Source organism: Apodemus sylvaticus, chromosome 10, assembly GCF_947179515.1.
Source record: "Apodemus sylvaticus chromosome 10, mApoSyl1.1, whole genome shotgun sequence".
NCBI lineage: Eukaryota > Metazoa > Chordata > Mammalia > Rodentia > Muridae > Apodemus > Apodemus sylvaticus.
In genome coordinates, this window is record NC_067481.1 from 90825268 (window position 1) to 90849728 (window position 24461).

Sequence of the window (24461 nt, forward strand, 5' to 3'; positions counted from 1 at the left end):
GAAATCATGGCCACAGGTAGGAATGCGTGCTGCTGCAGCAGTAGCTAAGAGCTTAAGTCTTTACCCACAGGCAGCAGGTAGAGCAAGTGAGTGAGATTGGCCCTGGCATGGGCTTCTGAAACCTCAAAGCCCACCACTTCCTCCACCAAGGCCACACTTTCTATTCCCTCCTAAACAGTCTACCAACTGGAAACCAATCATTGAAATATCTGAGCCTATGGGGTCATTCTCATTCAAGCCACCATACTATGTATCTAAGAAACTATGGCGAACTCAGGGCATGAAAAAGTACAGCTGTGTTTTCTTCTAAGAGTTTTATAAATATGGTTTTGATATATTTTGAGTTAGTTTTTGAAGGTATAAGGCAAACCCATGTTATAGTTAGACTATGAAATCCCCTCCACATATACTTCCTGAAAATGAAGTCATCAACTGTTGGTGCTAAGTTTAGAGGGTAGGGCCTAGGAGGAGGACCTTGGGGACTCTTTCTTAGGTATAGTACCTTCCTCCTCACTCTCTCTGCTTCATGTGTGTTGTGAGGTGAGTGGACTCTGCCACATCTTTCCATTGCCATGAAGCTCTGCCTTACCATAGACCCAGATGCAACAGAGCCAAGGGCGGGGAGGGAGACTTCTGAAACTGTCAGTCAAAATGAAGCTGTCTGTGCAAGGTATGTGTCACAGAGACAGAGAGGTCTGACTCATGCAGCAACGGATTCACACCTTTTGGGTGAAGCTATTCTATCTATTGACTACTTTCTAACAATAAGATGTCAATACATTTTGCAAATCTTCAATAGTTTACATGATCCTGTAAATTTTTCCTTTACACTATTGATACAAGTTATATTTCTTTTATTGTTTTGGATTCTTGGCGAAATTCCATGGTGTCTTTTAGTAAGGCTGCTAGATTCCATTTGCTAATCTCTTGTGGATGCATGTGTCTAGATTCACAGGGGATACTGCTCTTACTTAGAAATTCCTTGTATTAAACCAAGAGTACCCATAATACCTTGTGAAGTATTTCCTCCTTTCCTTTGTGGAAGAGTTTTAAAAGATTAGGTATTGATTTCTTCTATCTTATAGTATTCATATCAAAATAATATGCCATTGTGCTTTCTTCTTTAGAGTGTGCATGTGCGCATGTCTGTGTGTATGTTTTATGTACATATTAATGTGGGTTTTTTTACACACATACACACATATACGTGTGTGTGTGTGTGTGTGTGTGTGTGTGTGTGTGTGTGGTAGCCAAAGATCAAATACTTGTTTGGAGACAGGTCCTCTCTCTGAGCCTTGATTGAGCTGAGCTGGCTGGTCAATGGACTCAGGGATCTGTCTGCCTCTACTTCCTCCTGTGAGTTTACAGATGCATGGCACCATACTTGACTATTTTATGTGGATGCAAGAGACCCAAGCTTAGGTCCTTATGTTTGCTTCTTACACACTTTACTGAGCTATCTCCCTTTCAGGAGGATAGGGGGGATAATAATTGAATTTATGCTTTCTCATGATTTAGGTTGGTAGTTTGTTTCAGAGAATACATCCATTTCATCTAGGTCACCGCATTTTGGGGTGTTCAAGTGTTGAAAGATTCATCTCTTGTGCAAGTTTCATTTCTGATTGCATTCACTATAAGGGGCAGTAACTAGAGGACTGTCTACTTATAATCACTTTCCGTTTTGAATTTTTGGCAATAATGTTTGCACTTTTACTCTGACTTGGTAACATGAAGCCTCCCTTCATTTTTTACTCTATCTGCCTATCAGTTTATCACTTCTAAGACCCCCATTCTGGTTCTGCTGTCTCCGTTGTGTCTCTCCTCTAGTCTGCCCCACATTGCTTTAATTCGCATTGTTTTCTTCTAGTTTCATTTGCTTTTCTTCTATTAGTTGTTAAAAATTAGAAATATAGGTAATTTGAGGTCTTCTGTTGTGCTTCCAGGCAGACATCTATAGCTATGAAATGTTCTAATCATGCTTCTGTGGTATCCGAGAGCTTTGGTAGCTTTTTCTGTTTGCGTTTTAACTTGTCTGAAAAGATTTCCTAATTGTTCTTGTGAGTTTGTTAGCCATTTTATGTTGCTTGTGCTTTTGCCCCTTCTTTGTGATTTTTTTCCACTTTTGATTCTGGTATGGACCTATAGCTTTCTTTCTCTGTGGTCACAGAAGATACTATTCATGATCTTAGTCATTTTTAACTGCCAAAGACTTGCTGTGCAGCCCAATTTGTGATCTGTGCTGCAGAGGGTCCCTGCACATTGAGAGTAGGGACTCTGATGCTCTAAACAGCAATATCTTACAGATGTTGATCACGTCTAGAAGTTTGTGGTATCAGCCAATTCCTTTTCTATCCATTGCTGATAGCCAGTTAATGAGACCTTCAACTACTGTTGTAGAACTGCCTGTCTCTTTAATTGGGTCAGTGTTTGTTAATATAGTTCACTGTTCTATATTTGTAACTACCACCTTTCCTCATTTTTTTTTATTTTTAAATTTTTTTAACATCAGACCTACTTGAGTACCTAAAACTAGTTTCTGGAAACAATATGTAGTTGGCTTGGGATTTTCTTTAAAAATTATTTCCTGAAATCCCTTTTTTAAAATAAGTTTATGTGTGTGTGTTGTGTGTATGTGCAAGTGTGTATGCATGTGTGTGTATATGTGCATAAATGCATATGTGTATGTGGGTTTGTGCATCTGGGTGCAGTGCCCTCAGAGGACAAAAGAGAGAGTTGGGTCCCTTGCAGCTAGTTATAGGCATGTGAATCTCCGTGTTCAGAATGGATTCGTGCAAAAGTGATTTGTGCTCTTAACTGCTGAGCCTGCTTTCCAGTCTCTGTGTACTTGAAAGTAGATATCAAGGAAATTGTTTCTCTTTTCGTGTGGCTGTTGGCTTGGTGTATATTTTACATCTTTGTTTTTGTTCATCCTCAGTTTTTCATTACGACTTTGTATACTCTTGATTATTTTTCCCTCTGTTGTTGGGGCCTTAGCATGGGGTCCTCACTTCACAGTCACACATGAACCTCTGTGTTCAGTTCTTGTTTGTCCCTCTTTCACACCTGTCTGTGTTTATTTCCTTAAAAAAATCTGTTTTCCCTTTTTAAATGTTTTCAAGGTTATTTAATTTTTAAAATTATTTTGAAGCAGTAATATGTTAATTCACCCTGCCGGTGGTGCAAGCTTCTCTCTACCGCCCAAATGCTCTGGATTTATGAATGAAAGACACACACATGCACATGCACACACACGAGCAGCCTTATTTTTAATATACCCTAAGCAGCTCAACAGCTGGGCCACTCCCTAACTCCACGTGGCTAACACACACACTCCTTCAGTATTCCTGAGTTAATACTTGCTAAATCTGTATTTCATCTACTGGGAAGCCCTTCAGGGACTGCTTTCCCTCTGTACCCACAAGTGTCACTGTTTCTCCCTCCTGTACCAGTCCTGCTTGATCTGTTTCCTACACCCTCACCATGACAGAATCCCCTCTTCCCCTTTCCTCAGTCCCCTCCTGGGAATCCTAAAAGCTCCGCCTCTGTCTGCTTGCCCAACTCTCAGCAGCCGGTAACTTTATTATTGACCAATCAAAAACCAACTGGGGACAGACTTCCTTTTGTCCTATGTGCAGGACACTGCAAACAGGTTTTTGAATAAACGTAATTAGCGTGAGAACACAAGCTGCTACATTATTATTTTTATTTTTTGTGTGTACAAATATTTTGCTTGCATACCAGATGTGCACAGTGCCTTAGATAGGCCAGAAGAGGGTGTCAGATATCACTGGGATTGGGGTTACAGATGGCTGAGCTGTCTTGGGAGAGCTGGAAATCAAACTGGAGCACTCTGGAAGATCAGTGTTTCTAAAGCTGAGCTAACTCTCTGGCCTCAAAAACTGTTTTGTTAGTGGTTATTGGCTAACTTGGCCTTTAACTGTATTCTCATAGTATATGCTATGCTATATTCTTTCCCAGCCCTATATCACCCTTTCTGCTACACTACAGTTATCTTTGTTTTATGTGTTTTGTATCATACTTTTGTTTTTCTTATTTTACACATTTTTATATAGTGTTATTTATAACATTTCATTGCTATTTTATACATTTGTCTCAGTCATATTAATTCATTGAGACTGATTATTAGCTATGATATTATTGTATATTATACATTATTATAATGTATATCAGATACATAATATCTTATATATTATGATATTATTAGACTATGATATTAACTATGGGTTCAGTTTTTTTAAATTAGTTTTTGTTCATTTTTAAATTTTCTCTTCACTTTTGAAGGAAAATCTTATGAACTGTGGAATTCTCCATTTCTAGATTATTTTTTCCTTTTTATGGTTTGTAAAGGGAACCCCATGTCGTTGTCTTATTAAAGTCCTTTGTATAGCTGTTTAAAACTCTTCATCTTCATCTTTATTTATAACAGTTGCACTTAAACGTGTCTTGGTGTTCATGGCTGTGATTTTACTCTACTTCCATTTCACTGCATCTCCTGCTATGGAGACTTGAGACTTATTACTGTTGAGTGGTTCTGACCATTATTTCTTCAATATTTTCCTCTCTTCTCTCACTCTGGGGCTCCCCTTATGGTCATGTTGGTGCATTTGGCTGTAATGTGCAGATCTCTGATCTCTTCATTTTTGTTTGCTGTTTTGTCTCTGTGAATCTTGGTCTGGCTTGATCTCAGCTGTCTTGTCTTCAGATTACCAATTTTTTCTCTCCCACACTCTCAACTCTGCCCTTAAAGTTTTTTGGGAAGTTTTTTGTTTTTGTTTTCTTGTTTTTCATATTTACTATTGTTGCCTCTGTCCAGCGTTTCTATTTGATTCCATTGTATAATTTTTTTTTTTTTTTGAGGTAAGTTCTCACTGTGAAACCACACGGGCCTCACTCAAAACCCATGATCCTCCTGCTTCAGCCTCTGAGTGCTGGGATTGTAGCTGCACATTGCCATACCCAACTCTATCTTGTTATGATTTCTATGGCTTCAGTGATAGTCTCTACCCTGGATTCAGATTCTCCTTTCCTTTGCTTTGTTCTGTTTTCCTTTAGGTATCTGTTAAGACAGTTGATTTAACCCCTCGTCTTCTAATTCCGGTATTTGTCCTTCCTCTAGCCCAATTTTCTCTTAACTTACCATTTCCCATGAGCTGGCTGTACCTCCTTCTTAGCATACTCATACTTTTGAATTGAAAAGTAGATACTTTGAATATTATTAGGCTGTAATAGCTGCTGGGAGAGACATGCTCTCTTTGTTGTTTCATGGCCATTACTTGACGTGGGTGACAATGTTTAGATGGTTAGTAGCTTTACTGAAATGTGTTTGTGTTTATTTGTTGTGTGTAGTCAGTGGAGACTCTAAGTATCTGGAGTCAAAAGGAAGGGAAAGAGTCTGGCTTGGGCTCTGGCTCTGTGTGCTGGTATGCCTTCAGGACTTACCCAGGCCTTTACAGCTCTGCTCAGCCTGACTTCCTGCCTGTAAGGCTGTTGAGATTCAGTCAGAAGTGAGAGTTCAGAGATTCCTTACTTCCTCCTGCCCCTGCCAGCCCCGCATCCCCCAGCATACACCTGACATTCATGTACAGCCTTTTAAATTCCTTGGTGCAGGTGGGTGTCTTTCCAAACCACTATTCTTGGAAGTATTTCAGCCCTGATCCTGAATTCCTAGGGTTTAGGAAAGACATTTTGTTTTGTTCTTAAAGTCTTTGCCCTGATGGGTGAAGGTTGTTGGCTTGGTTTTTAATGTCTTTGGGATTGGTCACTGTAGAGTTGCTTCTGTGAGTGTTCTGAGGTATAGATGTAACAGCAAGAAGGGAGCGCGCACACACACACACACACACACACACACACACACACACACGCATGCACTCATTCGTGAGAAAACTTATTGAGAAGAGGTCCTTCTGCTGTTTACAGCTCCAGGAACCTACATCAGAGATAGACATCGTCAAGACTGCCACTGCCATGGGGAAAGGAGACACAGCAGTGTCCACAGCAGTGATACTGCACAGCCCATCTCTCTCTTCCCTTTGAAGATGTGGGTGATCTCCTGTTACAAGGAACTGCAGAAGTCTCTGACAACTACTGCCATTAGGAACTAACAGTTTGGATGAGAACACATGTTCTCCTGGCGTTTTTTTCCATGCTGGGTACTGAAGGTTGAAACTATAACCTTGTACTTGCTAAGGAAACACTTTGCTACTGGCTAAATCTCCAACCCGTGGATGGAAATACATTCCTGAATACTAAGTACTCATCCATCCATGAATCCTACAACCTTTAGGAAGTTGTGTCACTGTGGTCTTCGGGAAGGCTGAGGGTTTTTTGTTTGTTTGTTTGTTTTTTGTCACTCTAGGTTGGTTGTGGTTGGGTAGGAAGCAGATTAAGATGTTCTGTATTCCTTCCTCCTGGTGTGACACAATGCCTGAAGTAACAGTTTGAGAGGAGGAGGCTTTATATTGGCTCATGGTTTCAAATGAATCTCTGGCCACCATAGGTGAAAGGCATAGGTGGAGTGGCTCCGTCTCAAGGTGGGAGTTTCTGGCAGTGATTTGTCATATCTGGATGGACCAGGGAGCAAAGCATGGAATTAGAATAGAGTGTCATCAAAGGCCAATCCCTAGTCATCTGTTCCCACAAGCCAGACCCAACACCCTAAAGGCTGACATCCTTCAAAGCAGTGTCACAATCTAGCTTTCTAACTGAGCTTTCTAACCATAAGCCCACGAGGAACAGTTCAGATTCAAGCTGTTACACTTATTAGACAAAGATGATGTGTAAATACTGGAGTGATGGGGCATCCTTCATGTTGGAATTTTGTTGCTGAGATGGAGTAGACAGGGAACAAGAGGCATCCCAATTTAGTGGGTGACAATATGGAAACTGGGTGAGTTTCCTGGCATTTCTTGTTGAGACCTAGGTAAAATGTTAAGGCCCAGACAGAATGTTTGGGCCTAGGTAAAAAGTTAGGACCTAGGTAACAGTTACCTGGCTAGCCTGCAACTTTCTCATATGATTTTTTCTGTTACTAGGAACCTTTGTTTTTTTTTTAAAGATTAATTATTTTATATATGTGAGTACACTGTCACTGTCTACAGACACATGAGAAGAGGGCATCAGCTCATATTGCAGATGGTTGTGAGCCATCATGTGGTTTCTGGGAATTGAACTCAGGACCTTTGGAAGAGCAGTCAGTGCTTTTAACTGCTGAAGTATCTCTCCAGCCGCCACTAGGAAACTTTCTAATGCCAAGATTGATTACATATTTTCTTATGTTGTGTGCCCTTGGAAACCAATCAAGATAGAAGTCAGTAGAACTGCTTTGGATAGTTACCCACAAAAATCTTGGACCAGAACCAACCACTTAACAGCACTTCCTGCACTTATATATAAGCTTTTATGGTATAAGCTCGGGGTGAACCCTAACATGAGAGAGACACCTATTTGGAATAAAGTTTCCATTTTGAGTAGTGGTCAAGTAAAGTTTAAGTTCCCAAGACCTTTCTGGGAACTGACATCCTATTTGGCAGAAAGAAACATGTACATAGGTAGTTGGAATCCTTGTTAGCAAGGTAAGGCATGAATGTTAGATAAGTCCCATCTTCTCTAATGGTAGACAGGTTAAGACATAAATATTAGACAAGGCAAGTCCCCTGCCACAGTTGGAGACATCAACCAATGGAAAAATGCACAACAAAAACATGTTCCTAAGGAAATCCCCTATCCCTAAATCCTGATTGGTGAAATTTCTTGGTCCACATGTTTGTGGATTTTGGGTTTAAAAACCCTGTAGAATTTTATCTTGTGGTCATGGTTTAGTCCCCAAATCTGGACTATGTCCCTGGCCAACCACTTCTGGGGCTGAGATCAGTGTTTATGTGGCAATTCCTGGACCCCAACATCATCATGACGATTTGGGCCAGAATGTCTTCATTTCCATTGCTGGGCTCACAGCCCCTGGTCACATGGGTTACTGTGATGAGGGAAGAAGATGTATAACCTCATGCATGGAGCACACAGCAAGAGGCTGAAGGTGTGGATGGTACAAATAGCCTCTTGGTCATCCAGGCCACAGTACAGGACTTATGTGGAAGAGGGGTTTTTTTAAGTGGGTCTGTATTGATGAATGAAGTAGGCAACTGGTTTCTGCACTGGCCTTTTCATAGCCCATTTGGGTTTCATATACGTGTGAGAGACTCAAGGCAGAGGCAGCAATATGAAAGAATGATCACAGTACTTAGAAGTCTCCCTGACTGTCTCTATCTTCCATTTCACAGCCATCTACAACTTCCAAGGCAGTGGAGCCCAGCATCTCACGCTACAGATTGGCGATGTGGTGCGAATACAGGAGACCTGTGGAGGTGAGTTGGAATTGTGTATGTGCCCCTCAGATGTTGGACCCTTCGCTGTAAGAACCCAATGCATCTGCAGTACTCTCTCCAAACACATACTTGAGTGATGTGTTTAAAAACATCTTGCTAATTTAGTACGGTAAGCCCATTATGTCCATGAGATCTATGTCCATGGAAGTTTAACCAACTGAAGACAGACAATGTGACATCTGTGATATTCAGCTTCTGTCATTACTCCATAAGCAATACAACACTATAATTATTTTTTATTGATTGTTTTATTTATTTATATTTCAAATGTTGTCCCCTTTCCTAGTCTCCCCTCCACAACCCCCCTATTCCATCCCCCCTCACCTTTGCTTCTAAGAGGTACCTCCTCTCACCTCTCTTACCCACCCACAGACTCCCACCTCACTCCTTTAGCATCTCCCTTGACTCCTTTCACTGGTGCAACAAGTCTCCACACTACCAAGCACCTCCTCTGCTATTGATGCCAGATAAAGCAGTCCTCTGCTGCATATACAGCAGAAACCATGGACCTACCTATGTATGGTATGTTCTTTGGTTGGTGGTTTAGTCCTTGGGAACAATATCAGTTAGTTGATATTGTTCCTCATATGGGGTTGCAATCCCTTTTAGTTCCTTCAGTCCTTCCCCTAGTTCTTCCATTGGGGTCCCCAGGCTCAGTCCAGTGGTTGGCTGTATTTGCATCTGTCTTAAGTCAGGTGCTGGCAGAGCCTCTCGGGTTCCTATCTGCAAGCACATCTTGGCATCAGAAACCGTGCTGGGGTTTGGTATCTGTGGATGAGATGGATCTCAAGGTGGGGCAGTCCCTGGATGGCCTTTTTCTTCAGTCTCTCTTCCATTTTTTTTTGTCCCCGCATCTCCTTTAGACAGGAACAATTGTGGGTTAAAAATGTTGAGATTGGTCAGTGGCCCCTTCCCTCAACTGGATGCCCTGCCTATCTACTGGAGGTGGTCCTTCAGATTCTATCTCCCCTCTTTTGGGTACTTTGGCTAATGTCAACCCCATTAGATCCTCAGAGCCTCTCACATTCCTGGTGTCTGGGACTTTCTAGTGGTTCCCCCAATCCCCTTTCCTTGCCTTCTACTACTACTTATTTCTATTTATTCTCCTGGCCCTCTGGACTTCTCTCCTGTCTCTTATCATATGCTTTTCAGCATCCAATGAGATGATCATGTGATATTTTTGAGTTTGTTATATAGTGGATTACATTAGTGGATTTTTGTATATTGAACAGTCCCTTTATCCCTGGGATGAAGTTTACTTGATCATGGTTAATGATGGTTTTGATGTATTCTTGGATTCAGTTTGCAAGAATCCTATTGAGTATTTTTGCATCTATATTCATTAGTGAAATTGGTCTGAAATATTCTTTCTTTGTTGTTGTGTGGTTTAGGTATCAGAGTAACTATGGCTTCATAGAACGAGATGGGTAGTGTTCCTTCTATTTCTATTGCATGTAATAATGTGAAGAGTGTTGGTATTATCTGTTCTTTGAAGGTCTGGTAGAATTCTGCACTAAAGCCATCTGGCTCTGGCCTTTTTTTTTTTTTTTTTTTTTGGTTGGAAGGTTTTTTAAAATGATTTCTTCTATTTCCTTAGGGGATATTGGACTGTTTAGGTAGTTTACCTGCTCTCTATTTGACTTTGGTACATGATATGTGCCTAAAAAGTCATCAATTCATCTAGATTTTCCAGTTTTGTTGAGTAAAGGCTTTTGTAGTTTGATCTGATGAGTTTTTGAATTTCATCAGTTTCTGTTGTTATGGCTCCCTTTTCATTATTGATTTTGTCAGTTTGAATACTATCTCTGTGTCCTTTATTTATCAACAAGATAGATAAACCCTTAGTCATGGGTTTATCTGTCTTGTTGATTTTCTCAAAGAACCGCGTTTGGTTTTGTTGATTCTTTGGACTGTTCTCTTTTGGATTGGTTGATTTCCACCCTGAGTTTGATCATTTCCTGTGTATTTGCTTCTCTTTGTTCTGGGGCTTTCAAGTGTGCTGTTAAGTTGCTAATGTAGGATCTCTCCAATTTCTTTGAGGGCACTTTGTGCTGTGATTTTTGCTTTTAGCACTGCTCTCATTGTGTTCCATAAGTTTGGGTATGCTGTGTCTCTGCTTTCATTGAATTTTTGAAAGTCTTCAGGTTTTTTATTTCCTTGCTGATCAAGTTATCATTGAGTTGAGAGTTGTTCAGTTTCCATGGGTATGTGGACTTTCTGTTGTTTTTGTTGTTATTGAAGTCAAACCTTAGTCCGTGGTGATCTGGTAGCATGCATAGAATTATTTCAATCTTCTTGTATCTGTTGAGGCTTGTTTTGTGGTTGATTATATGGTCAGTTTTGGAGAAGGTACCATGAGGTGTTGAGAAGAAGGTATAGTCTTTTGTTTTGGGGTGAAATTTTCTGTATACATCTGTTAAATTCCTTTGGTTCATAACTTCTATTAGCTTCACTGTGTTTCTGTTTAGTTTCTGTTCCATTGACCTGCCCATTGCTGAGAGTGGGGTGTTGAAGTCTTCCACTATTATTATATGAGGTTCTGTGTGTGGTTTGAGCTTTAGTAACATATCTTTTACAAATGTGGTTGTGCTTGCATTTGCGGCATAGTGTTCAGAATTGAGATTTCATCTTGGTGGATGTTTCCTTTGATAAATATGAAATGTCCTTGGTTGAACAGTTGGTTGAACGTCTATTTTATTGGATATTAGAATGACAATTTCTGCTTGTTTCTTGGAACAATTTGCTTGGAAGCCTTTTTTTTCCAGGTTTTGCTCTGAGGTAGTCTCTGTTCTTGTAGTTGAGGTGTATTTCTTGAATGCAGCAAAATGCTGGATCTTGGTTGCATGTCTAGTCTGTTAGCTTATGTCATTTTATTGGGGAATTGAGTCCATTGATTTTGAGAAATATTAAAGACATATGATTGTTAGTTCCTGTTATGTTTATTGTTGGAGGTGGAGGTGTGTATGTGTGTGTGTGTGTGTGTTTCTCTCCTTTTGGGGTTGGTGTAAGATAATTTCTTGTTTTTTTTTTTTCCTTTGGTGTAGATATTTTCCTTGTGTTGGAGTTTTCTTTCTAGAATCCTCTGTAGGGCTGGATTAGTAGATATATATTGCTTAAATTTGGTTTTTTCTTGGAATAATTTATTTTTTCTATCTAGTGATTGAGAGTTTTGCTGGATATAGTAGTCTGGGCTGGCATTTGTGTTATCTTAGGGTCTGCATGACCTCTGTCCAGGATCCTTTGGCTTTTAGAGTATCTGTTGAGAAGTCTGATGTAATTCTGATAGGGCTGCCTTTATATGTTACTTGGCTTTTTTTCCTTATAGCTTTAATATTCTGTGCATTTAGTGTTTTGATTATTATATGATGGAATAATTTTCTTTTCTGGTCCAATATATTTGGTGTTCTATAGGCTTCTTGTACTTTTATGGCCATCTCTTTCTTTAGGCTGGGGAAGGTTTCTTCTATGATTTGTTGAAGATGTTTTCTGGCCCTTTGAGCTGGGAGTCTTCACTCTCTTCTATTCCTATTACTCTTAGGTTTTGTCTTTTCATTGTGCCCTGTACTTACTGGATGTTTTGGGTTAGGAATTTTTGTGCTTTGTATTTTCTTTGACTGTTGTGTCAATATCTTCTATGATATCTCTTACACCTGAGATTCTCTCTTATATGTTATATTCTGTTGCTGACACTTGCATCTGTAGCTCTTTCCTAGGTTTTTCATTTCCAGAACTGCCTATATTTGTGATTTCTTTATTGTTTTTACTTCCATTTTTAGGTCTTGGACTGCTTTGTTCAATTCCTTCACCTGTCTGATTGTGTTTTCCTGTATTTATTTAAGGGATTTATTTGTTTGCTCTTTAAAGGCTTCAACCTATTTGAACTGTGTTTTCCTTTATTTCTTTGAGTAATTTATATCCTCCTTAAATGTCTCTATTATCTCCATGAGATGGGATTCTAGGTCAGAATCATGATTTTCAGGTGTACTGGAGTATCTATGGCTTGCTGTGGTGGGAGTGCTGGGTTCTGATGGTATCAAAGTATATTGATTTCTGTTGCTTATGGTCTTGTGCTTGCCTCTCACCATCTGGTTACCTCTAGTGTTAGCTGGCTTGGGTGTCTCTGTCTGGAGCCTGTCTAGCAGTTGATCTCTTGGGTGATCTGTGTCCCTAGCTGCAGCAAGTCTCTTGGGAGTCCTACAGACTGCACAGTGTTGAGAGAGATGGGGAGACAGGCTGATCTGCCCTTAAGCAGGTATAGACTGAAAGAGAGAAGGCATTTGCACATATAGGGGAGGAGTCTGCATTCATGGGCACCTGGGAGGTCCCACCTACTGTGATTGTTTGGGCAGATATCCTACCTGTTGCCTTGGCTGTAGCAGATCTCTTTGAAGCCTTGTAGACTGTGCAACATTGAGAGGCTGATCTGGCCCCAAGCAGGTGCAGACCAGAAGGGCAACACCATTTTTATTTAAATGACATTGCCACATGTTAGGAATTAGAAGTGCATAGACATGATTTAAAACATGTGAGGACTTCCATATACATACAGACATGACACCATTTTATATGTGATGCTTGAACATCTGTGAGCTTTGGTGTCTACAGGCAATCCTGGAGCTAATCTTGCCAGTATTTTGAGGAATGACTGTAATTAGAGTTTACTGAAGAAAAAAAGTGCTTTATTATTTTAGGAATAATACTTTGTTTCATAACAAAGGCCTAAGTGGCTGATTTGATGTTTGCTATGCTCTGTGTTTGCCACAGTCAGGGGACCAGGGGGCTTTGGGCCTGTGGATCTTTCTAGATGTAGTTTTTTATTAATCTGTACACTATTGTAAAGAAAAATAAGCATCATCAAGATTCAGGAGGGTGCTGTAAATTATCCTCCTGACTCTAAGAGTGAGGCTGTGCTGCACAGTAGTGTTATAAACGCAGCTCCCAGTGGAGCAGGGGCTCAAGCTAGGGCTTTGTGCTGGGTAAAGTGGCAGCTCTTTCCTCTCACAAAGGCACCTGGGTCATGAAGCCAAGTGTATATTGAGTTGGGTCCATCCATGATGGTGGTGGTGGAGGTGAGAAGGGGGGCTTTTAATATTTCCTCAAAGACTAATAGCCTTAAGCTCATTAGACAGGCAACTGAAAAGTATGGGCAGATCTAGTGTATAATGACTTAATGAGTTTGTTAATGTGTAAGTGATGATCAACAGACTCTACCATGGCGCATAGCCAAGCTAAACTCCCAGAGTTCTCTCCTGCCAGGCTAGTCTATGACTCCTCCTATAAAGGACACAGAGTATGCTTCCTATGACTGACAGAATTAAAGAGGAAGAGGAGACTGGCCTGAGAATACAGGTCCTGTGCTATCCCCCAGAGAATCCATACTTAGGGTTAGTGTTAGGGTTTGGGTTAGGGTTAGGGTTTAGGTTAGGGTTAGGGCTAAGGATGAGGCCCTGGAAAGGAGTACAGGGAGGTAGGAGACAGACATGCTAAGGGGTAGGCATTTGCTGGGACACAACAGCCAAAAACCATCATGTTCTTCCCACTGACTAGAGACTGTCCATTATCCCAGAGAGCACAGAAGCCCTTAGTCCTCACATCAGGACACTGGATAGGTAGAGTCCTTTGCATTGCTGAATAAGCTACAGAAAGCTTCCTGGGAAGTGGAGCCCCAGCTTTCTATCCAGATCTGTGCAGAGGCGCTTGTGCATGTATGAAACACACACACACACACACACACACACACACACACACACACACACGTGCACACACAACACAAATATACATACAGACACGTGCACACACAACATACGCCACACACATGTACGCACACACACAAGCATACACAAGCATGACATTCATACAAACACCTATAATTTCCTAACAAAGACACACACATGAATGAATATACAGCTATTCATAAACAGCCCTCACACAAACAAACACAAATTTGTGTATGAACATGTATACATCCAAACAGAGGCAAACTAAGAGAATAAGAGAATAAATACCCTTTCTTTGAGGAGAGTAATTTAGTATTTCATATTTCAGAGCAACTTTTAAAGGAGCTCCTACAGAGGAACAAGACCTGCTGGAATGTGTTGTGTGCCTTGGCAATATTCTTTTCTGGGTTGCATCTTATTGTGTACAGTTTGGTGACTAGGGCGGCTAAGAAATGCCCCAGCCTTGACCTTTGAAGACAGAGAGGATGAGCTTGGTTCAGAAAGTAGGTAGTGAAGGGAATGCCTTCCTGTAGATTCAGGCCTGTTATTATAAATTTACCACCCCTCCCCACAGGATAGCCCTGTGTTTTACACGTCTAATTTTAATGTGGCAGAAAACCTTTTTGATTTGTAATCTTCTCATCAGTTTTTACTTATTTATTACAACATATCTATTTACAAGAGAAAAAATATTTTTAAAAGATCGTAAGAAGTTAATGATGCTTAACTTTGGGTGGTTGGAATCTGAGTGACGATCACTTTGAACATTGTATGTTCTATTGTTTTTGTTGTTGCTGTTCTATTGTTCTATTGGTTCCTCATCTGAAGAGTTATGATTACACACATCCTGGACTTGTTATCTGATAAAAAGGGGAGAAGAGAGAAGCAGTGTTGCACTGTGCTTGGCTCAAGAACAATCTTTTGTGTTCTTTCCCCTCGGCCAGCAGAGCTCCGAGGAGGCCAGTATGTGTACCTAGCTATGCCCCCTGGCCCCTGGTCATTGGAAGCCAACTCTTTAGTGTCTAGAATGGATGAGATTAGCCCCTTCTTTGCACCACATGATGTTTTAAGTAGGATTTATCTGCTTTGAATTCCACTCTCTAAAGTGTTGTGCTGATGGTATTAGGAGGGGGGAAACTAAACCGTGATGTATACGGGTAAGGCCTCTAGCAGTAGAGTCATTAGGGTAGAGGATCCATGAGTGAATTCTGGAAGCGTTATGGAGAGCGGGAGACAGACCACACAGATATAGAGGGATTTAGAGGCTGATGTGATGTACCAAGGGGACCCTTGCCAGAGGCTGCAATATGCTTTGGGACCTTGAATCTCTAGAAACATGAGCCATAAATAGCTGTGTCCTAAGTACTCTAAGCATGAATGGTGCAAACACAACTCTGATTGGGGGCTTTAGATACAAGTGGGTTTTAATATAAAGATAACATGTTATAATACAAATTCATATAGTTCAGAAGGGCTGACATCTCTCTAGTGACGTCCAAAGACTCCAGTCTCATGTCCAGCATGATGCACACCTCCCTTCCTTTCCCCAGTTTAAATAACGGTAACATAGAGTATTCTCTTCCTATTATCTGTCTTCCTTACTCAGTTGAGCACTCAGATGAATTAACTCAGCAGCTACGCAGCTGCAGACTAAGGCACCAGATGCCTATGACATACCCATGTGATGATGCTTCTGACAAGTATCCCACCATGCCTATGTATGCTAAGACAATAATTCCCTACCTCCAAAGATACCAAGATGCCTCTGTCTCTACTGTCTGTCTGTCTGTCTTCTTTTCTTCCTTCCTTCCTTCCTTCCTTCCTTCCTTCCTTCCTTCCTTCCTTCCTTCCTTTCTTTCTTTCTTCATTTTTTTTGAGACAGAATCTCACTATATGCTTGTAGCTGGCTTGAAACTGGTTTTATAGATCAAGCTGGCCCTGAACTCAGAGATCACAGAGATCTGCCTGCCCCTGCCTTTGCCTTCTAAGTACTGGGATTGAAGGCCTGGGCCACTGTTAATCCCCCAAATGGGAGGAAAATGACACTGACCCAAATCATCATGGTCAAATTAATTAAAGCAAGCTTTTAAAATCCATGTACATGGCATGTCTCCCCCTACAGGGGAGAGGTCAGCATTGGGTGTGAGGACAACAAGACTTTTACAGTTCAGGGGTATGTGGTGGGCAAAATAGGCAGGGTTGCAGAAGCAGAGGGTAAGCATGACACGTTAGTTGCAAGGTGGGCAAAACAAGGTAGTCATAGCAACAGGCAATCTTACAACCTTTTGAAACAAAATTAGGTTGTACCATGCTTATAAGCAACAGACATGGTTGCTGTTTCTTGGACCAGGCAGTACAGAACCATTTGTAGTTAGTTACCTGTGGGGCATAGCCCAATCCTTGAGGAACAGAAGTTTAATTACAAGCAGGAAGGAACCTGGTTTGTTTATATTATAAAACAGTTTGTAAGCTTAAGAGGGAGGCAGGCCCCCACTTCCAGAAGATCCTGCTATACCACTCCTGGGCATATACCCAGAAGATTCCCCAGCATGTAATAAGGATACATGCTCCACTATGTTCATAGCAGCCCTATTCATAATTGCCAGAAGCTGGAAAGAACCCAGGTATCCCTCAACAGAAGAGTGGATGCAAAAAAATGTGGTATATATACACAATGGAGTACTATTCAGCCATTAGAAACAATGAATTCATGAAATTCTTAGGCAAATGGATGGAGCTGGAGAACATCATACTAAGTGAGGTAACCCAGACTCAAAAGATGAATCATGGTATGCACTCACTAATAAGTGGATATTAACCTAGAAAACTGGAATGCCCAAAACATAATCCACACATCAAATGAGGTACAAGAAGAAAGGAGGAGTGGCCCCTTGTTCTGGAAAGACTCAGTGAAGCAGTATAAGGCAAAACCAGAACGGGGAAGTGGGAAGGGGTGGGTGGGAGGACAGGGGGAGAGAAGGGGGATTATGGGACTTTCAGGGCGTGGGGGGGCTAGAAAAGGGAAAATCATTTGAAATGTAAATAAAAAAAAATATCGAATAAAAAAAAAGAAAAAAGAAAAAAAAAGAGGGAGGCAGGCTGGTTCTTTTCCACTACATCTTGCTGTCTCCTAGACCACAGTAGTTCTGAGGTAGGTGGACTTATTTAGAATCTTCTTCATAAGGAATTCCCAGAGATGTATGTAGACACTATTCTTAATCATTCCCTGCCTGCCTTGGAATGGCAGGGAAAGCCTCATTGTTTACTGATACTTGTGTAAGTCAGGGCTGTGGGGTCTATTATAGCAGAAAAGGGGGGAAGGGTGGCTCTTCTAGACAAAGACTCCAGAAAATGTTTGGACTTCAGTTTCCAGTAACATAAGACCTGGGGGGGGGGGGCGAGGAGAGAGGCTGCTGGGAGATTTGGATTGTTATAAAGCAATGCGATATTGCACTGTTTTCTACACAGAGTATGCCATGACACCATTCTGAGAGCCAGCCTTCTCCTCACCTGGCAACATCTGCAGTTCTTCAGAGCTGTCAGATGCCCTCGCCTGCAGGACTGTGTGGGCCACAAAGAGCCTACACAGTGGGCTGGTGGGTGGTGAAGGCTTGAATCTTAGAGTGGGACACATCAGAGCCCACAGCACCTTCTGTGCTAGCAACCCTGTCAAGGGTGATCATGACCCAAACAATGGGGACATTGTGAGCTCTTCACAGGGGATCTTTTAAAGCACCACTTTGCTAGGAACTCTCCTTTGTTCAGCCCTGTGCAGGAAGCAGCTGGGTGTGAAAGGGACTCTATTGTTTGGAGGATGCTGCTCCACTCTCTGAATGTTGAAACCCACTTTTCCTGCTTTTTGAATGAGGGTGGGGCTGGGATGTCAGGGAGCCTGGGTTGTCTCATTTATTCTGTTGTTATGGAAATACGTTGAAAGTCATCAATAAAAAGAATGAGATTCTAAGTCTGTAGGTTCTGGAAACAAAATAGAAAACACTTCTAACTTGTTGGATTATGATATTAGTTTAATTATTGTCCAAAAATGGACATGGTATCTACTAACTTTTTGAATATTTTACTTATAGCAGGCACAGGGAAATAGATCCCTCTGAAAACTTCACATAATTTAAATTTGACAAGACAGCTGTGATTATTCCTATTGAACAGTCACTTGTCAACTTCCTATGTCACTGTCAACTTCCTATGTCACTTGTCAACTTCCTATGTCACTGTCAACTTCCTATGTCACTTGTCAACTTCCTATGTCACTTGTCAACTTCCTATGTCACTGTCAGCTTCCTATGTCACTGTCAACTTCCCATGTCACTGTCAGCTTCCTATGTCACTGTCAATTTCCTATGTCACTGTCAGCTTCCTATGTCACTGCCAGTTTCCTATGTCACTTGTCAACTTCCTATGTCACTTGTCAACTTCCTATGTCACTTGTCAACTTCCTATGTCACTGCCAACTTCCTATGTCACTGTCAATGGTCACTCAGACAGCAGGACTCAGATCTTCATTCTGAGTCAAGCTCATTTTTAAATACATACATTTTAAATACATACATTTTAAATACATACATTTTATTATCTATAGCTGAGAACTACAGCATGATAGTAGCCTCCCTCCCTTCCTCTCTCAGTCCCTTGCTCCCTCCTTTTCTCCCTCCCTCCCTTTCTCATCCTCCTCCTTTTAGATTTTATTTCTTTTATGTATGGGAGTGAAACATCACTGTTTTCAGACACACCAGAAGAGGGCGTCAGACACCCTTGCAGATGGTTGTGAGCCATGTGGTTGCTAGGGATTCAGGACCTCTGGAAGAGCAGTCAGTGCTCTTAACCACTGAGTCATCTCTCCAGCCCCTTATTGTTTTCTGAACTGGAGTCTGCCTGCTGCACATATCCTTCTTGACTTCTTCAGCTTGCATATCTACTGCTTTGTATCTTCTGACCTATATCTTGAAGTTCCTCTACATCCCACTCCCCTCCACCACCATAGGGTTGTTTTCGAACCCTACATATTTAGCTTTCATAGTTCTTTATTTTTGAGATTATAACTTAATTACATCTCCCCTTCTCTTTATATCTCCCATAATCCTCTCCCCAGTCTTCTTCAAATCTGTGGCCTCTTTTCTCACTAAAAATGTTGCTATTGTATGCATATATGTATGTGTATGTATATGTATATACATGTATATATTCCTGAATATAACCTGTACAGTTCATTTCATGTTTCTTGTGTGTATGATTTCTGACTGATCCTTTGACACTGGCTGATTGGTGTGCTCTTCTCAGGGAAGACCGACCCTCATACTCCTAGCCTGTACTTCTTTGTGTAAGGTGGAGGCTTGTTCTTGTCTGATTGGGTAAGTCTGTTGGTGTCATCCTTGTTCGGCGCACATTTGGGCTGTCATGTTGGTGAGACGGTATGGATTTAACTTCTGATGTTAAGAGGAGACACCATCTCAGAGCCAACTCCTTGACCCCCTGGCTCTTTATTGTTCTTAGATGCCACACGCGGATGAAATCATACAGTTTTTTCTTTTCTGGTATGTGTTTATTTCACTTAGCACACCATCTAGGTTATGCCAGCTAGCAGAGTCTCTTTTTCAAAGGCTGAGTGGTATTCTGCTTGGATACCATGCTTGATACACCTCCGCTCCTTTGGTCATTCACTGATGCTTTCTTTGCTTTTTTATCTCAACTTTTATGAACAGAGCTGCAGACTATTGTGAACATGAGAGCCCAGACATCTTAAAGAGCTGATGATATCATTTCCTCTGGGTAGATGCCTACAAGAGAGCTTGATGGTCATGTGGAAGTTCTATTTTTAAAGTCTTTAGTAACCATCAGACTTTTTTTAAATCCATAGTAGTTATACTCATAGAGGTGAGTACCAACAGTATACTTCCTAACAACAGTATACTTTGTTTCATTGTTAGCATTCATTTATTACCTCTTGAGTGTTTGAAAGTATTCTTCTCAATAAACACAGGGCAGTGTATTGTGGTTTTAATTTACATTACTGCGATGACTAATAATGTCCAGGAACTTTTCATATTCTTGTTGGCAGTTCTGTATATTTTCTGTAGAAATGTTCTATGTTTTAAACGGATTGTTTGTCATTGTACTGCTAGGTCAGATGACTCCTTTATTATTTTTGGTATATGTGCCTCATTAGACAAATAGTTTGCGATTTTTTTCAGTCTCCAAGTTGCCATCTGATTTTATTCATCATTTCCTTTACTTCTTAGGAGACTTTTCATCAGAGCCCATACTCTTAATGTCTGATCAAATAACTCCTATTTTATCTTGATATTATTAGATATTATTGATTGATATTACTACAGAGGAAAGTAAAGTACTCTCGGGTACTCATCACTTAGATAAATAGTAACATTCTTGTTTCATATATTTCTTAGAAATACTCAGATGTTAGTTGGGCAGTGGTGGCTTGTGCCTTTAATACTAGCATTTGGGAGGCAGAGGTGGATCTCTGAGTTCAAGGCCAACTTGGTCTACAGAGTGGGTTCAGGAACAGCAAGGCTACAATGAGGAACCCTGTCTCAAAAAAGAAATAAAGCCCCCTAAAGCCCCTCAAACTCTCCAAAAGCTCAGGTGTGATTGAAATTCACAGCTGATTATTTCTATGGTCCTATCTTTCCTTTTTATCCATAAGCAAGCGATGGTTATCTTAAAACTGCAATGCTTTCTTCCTGTTCAAAGATTTATATCTTTACTAGATACATTTCTTTTTAATTGTGTTATTTATTTATTTGGAATTATGTGTATGTGTGTGTCTGGATGGGCATGTATACTTGAGTTCAGGTGCCCATAGAAGACAGAGATCTTGGTCCCCCTGAAGCCAGAGTTATAGGGTGTTATGAATCCCTTAACATGTTAGGAACTGAACTCAGGTCTTCTGCAAGAGCAGTGGGTGCTGTTCCTGAGCAGAACTATCTCTTCAGCCTCCATAAATGATGTTTTAAAAATAGTTCTTGTGGTAATCCTCTGAGGAGAGGTGCTACTTTTCTCAGATAAAAACATTGAGGCTTAAGTGACATGACCAAGCTCTACCTAAAAATGGCAGACAGAGGGTTCTTTTTCATGGTTCTGGGAGATTTGGAATCTTTCCTCTCTCCCTTTTGTGTATTTCGGGTTACATTTGTGCTGTAGGAAAGGAATACAATTTGAATAGCTGGCATTTCACAGTTGTCTGAAAGACTTGTAAGAAATTTCACTTTGCTCATCTTCCCTCAGGGCACGCGACTTAGCATCCAGGCTGCTGTAGAGAATACCATAGATATTACATGTCAAGTGGCAGAAACGGAATTCTGTTTTAGAGCAGGGAAATCCAAGATCAAGGTGTTGGTAGATGTGGTGTTTGGTGAGGGCTGTGTTCTCCTCATGGCTTTCTTCTTTCTCTGCATCTAGTGGCAGAGGAGTTTTAAGGGTTCTGGCTTTGAATTGACCAACTTGGACTAAAGCTGTACTTGTGTGATCTCCACTCAATACACAGTTGACTTATGTTTCAATCCCATCAATGAAACGGGAATAAAAATACTTAGCTCACAGGGTTTCTGTGAGTGTGACAAGAACAAACATATATATGACTAAAGTGACTATGACTGGTAGGTAGTCACAGGACAAGTCATTGTGCCACAGTGAGGACAGTAGAATTCAAGAGTCAACTACTTTGGCTTAAACTACTTTGTCAAGCTGTGTGACAACCAGCAAGTTGCCTCTTCTCTGTGCCTCTCTGTTTTCATTTACAAAACTGAAGGAGTAACAGGATTGTCAGAAAGTTTAGTCTTTAATTTGGTAGGTGAGTGCTCTACCACTGAGCTACAACCCCCAGCCCCTCTATTTTAAAGTTTGAAAAAAACAAAATCAGTGCCTTCAGCAATGTGTCTGGGGTACAGAAAACACTTGGAAGGATTAAACCCTCTTGTCCACTGTTAATAATCTTCCATCACAATTGGTAAATACTTAGAGCCAAGTAAAAGTAGAAGGTGCTACTTCTTAGAAGGTGAACTAGAAGAGCTTCTACCCCAGAAGTCCTTAGTTGCAAAGTAGCTTGGAGATTTACTCTGGGTGTGTGTGGGTGTGGGTGTGGGTGTGTGCCTCTGATAAGATGATGAACTATTAGATGTGAGGATTAGCTTTGTCAACATGACTTGACCTAGAGCCACCTGGGAAGGGAGTCTCAATGAAGAGCTGCTATGTTGGGTGCCCTGTGGGGTTGCTTTAATTAAGTTGGTTGATGCTGGGAGACACGGTCCTGGGCAGGAGCATTCCCAAGGCAGGGGATCTTGAGCTGTGTGAGAGTGGAGAGAAGGAGATGAGCATAAACACCCAAGAAGCACGCATGCGCTCACTTCTCTCTGCCCTGGGCTGTGGCTATGATGCGACTAGTTTTAACTTCCAACAGTTTGACTTCCTCTGGAATTGCGAACCAGAATACCCCCACCCCAGATTTCTTTTGGTCAAGGCATTTCTATCACAACAACAGACATGGAGCTAGCAAATTACTTGACCATCAAACTTCCCCTAAGATCAGAAATGGGGCTGCTCCTTCTACATCCAAACATGTCACTAGTTGAGTGACTGGGAAAATTGCTCAATATCTCTGTGTCTCGGGTAGGGTACTCAGCTGTACAATGGAATAATGACAATTTCTGCTCCATATGGTTGTCAAGAAGATGAAAAGGCTTAATGCAGAATAGCTCCTGGAAGGATGCTTTCATTCCAAGCTCCGGATCCTTCCTCCCCAAACATCCCTAATTTCCCTTCTGTTTTCTCTGTGTCTTTTTCTCTCCTCTCTCACTTTCTGTCACTCAAAATAAGATCTCCAGGGATTACAGCAGCTTCAAAACTTCCTTTAGGCATTGACCTTCAAGCTGGTCATGACTGGGAGGGTGACTTTGCATTTCAGTTATTTTGAGGTGGGGGTCTGGAGGGGGAACAACTTGTGTGGATATATCTGCTGAGAATATATTCTGGCAACAATCTGTCAGCCCAATAATGAGGGTCTGTTAATGAGGCACTTGGCAGGTGCTTTTTATTTACAAAGATGACAAATGCCACCACGTGGCTGTACTCCAATCATTTTAAAGGCCAGTGGACTCATTACAGCCACTGAACTCATGCTCACTTTGTTAGAGGACTCCAAGTCATTTGGATTTCTGTTAATTGAGCTTTTTTTTTTTTTAAAGTCCTGTGAGTTGGAGGAGGGGCTTTAAAATTCCTGTCCCTCTATTCATGAATGTATCTGTTTGGTAGTGACAAACTTCAGAAAAAGTATTTGTTGCTGCTAGAATTGTCCATATTATTTTAAGATGATCGACCGCCCAGGTCCCTGAACCTTTTCATGCCTACGGCAGGACTTACAAACATGCGAAGGGCCACAGGCAGGTAAATGAGAAAGGGACACCTGGGACTGTAGGTTTGTGACATCTGTCTGCATGATGATGCTGAGGCCTCCCTCCAAAGGACTTGAGACCATGTGGCCCAGTGTGCTGGAGGCTTTACCAAGGCACCTTATTTCTCAAAAGGAGAAGGGGATTTACATCAGTATGTGAATAAAACCCTGTACCTGAAGATGTTGCTTTGAGATGACAGCAACCAGTATGTCATACTGTGAGATTCTGGGTCTGTCCTGTCTGGCAGGTCTAAAGCAGATTGCAAACATTTCTTTGCTGGGAGAGAATAAACAGACAAAAGCAGAGCAGACCAAGTTAGCAAAAGATGCAGAAAAATGTGAAAGACCTTTACTTCTGTTTTCTCTTTGCAGATTGGTACAGAGGGTACCTCATAAAGCATAAAATGTCACAGGTAAGGTCACTTTATTTTCATCTGGGATGACACAGGATGCCTTCACCTGGCCCTGATGCTTCTCTTGGGCAATTCTTTCCCTTCATTGTTCTTCAGCAAAGTGAGCCCTCACCACTCCCCCCAACCCCCACCCTCCACCAATCTGCACATCCCTTCTCTATCCCCATACTTTAAGGCTGCTCTGGTACCCTCTTCTCTCCACATCCTTTGCTGATACACCATTGGCATATGAGTTCCCCTCCCCAGGGCCCCCGGGAACGGTGCACTTTCTAGTTGAAGCTGGCCTCTGCTCCTTCCTCCAGCACTGTGTAAGCCTTCACTCATCTCCCTGTATAACATGGACGGACAGGCCTAGGTGTCCTTCCAGATGACAGAGTCACTCTGCCATGTCATCTCCACTACAGTGGGCACTTGCTTTCTTTCATTTTCTCAGCTGGTGGGCAGCAAAGTGGTCACGCGCTCCCCTCGTGCCTACTGCTTGACTTCAGGGAGAAATTTCCAAGCAATT

At 41.4% G+C, this 24461-nt stretch overlaps 1 protein-coding gene across 1 annotated transcript in view; it reads left to right on the forward strand.

Annotated features, from left to right (window-relative positions):
• Dock2 (dedicator of cytokinesis 2) overlaps positions 1 to 24461 on the forward strand; it is a 411802-nt gene that overhangs the window by 22585 nt on the left and 364756 nt on the right. The window contains exons 2-3 of the mRNA XM_052194849.1: positions 8298 to 8381; positions 23913 to 23953. Coding sequence (XP_052050809.1) covers positions 8298 to 8381; positions 23913 to 23953 — 125 coding nt within the window. The remainder of the gene's footprint in view (positions 1 to 8297; positions 8382 to 23912; positions 23954 to 24461) is intronic.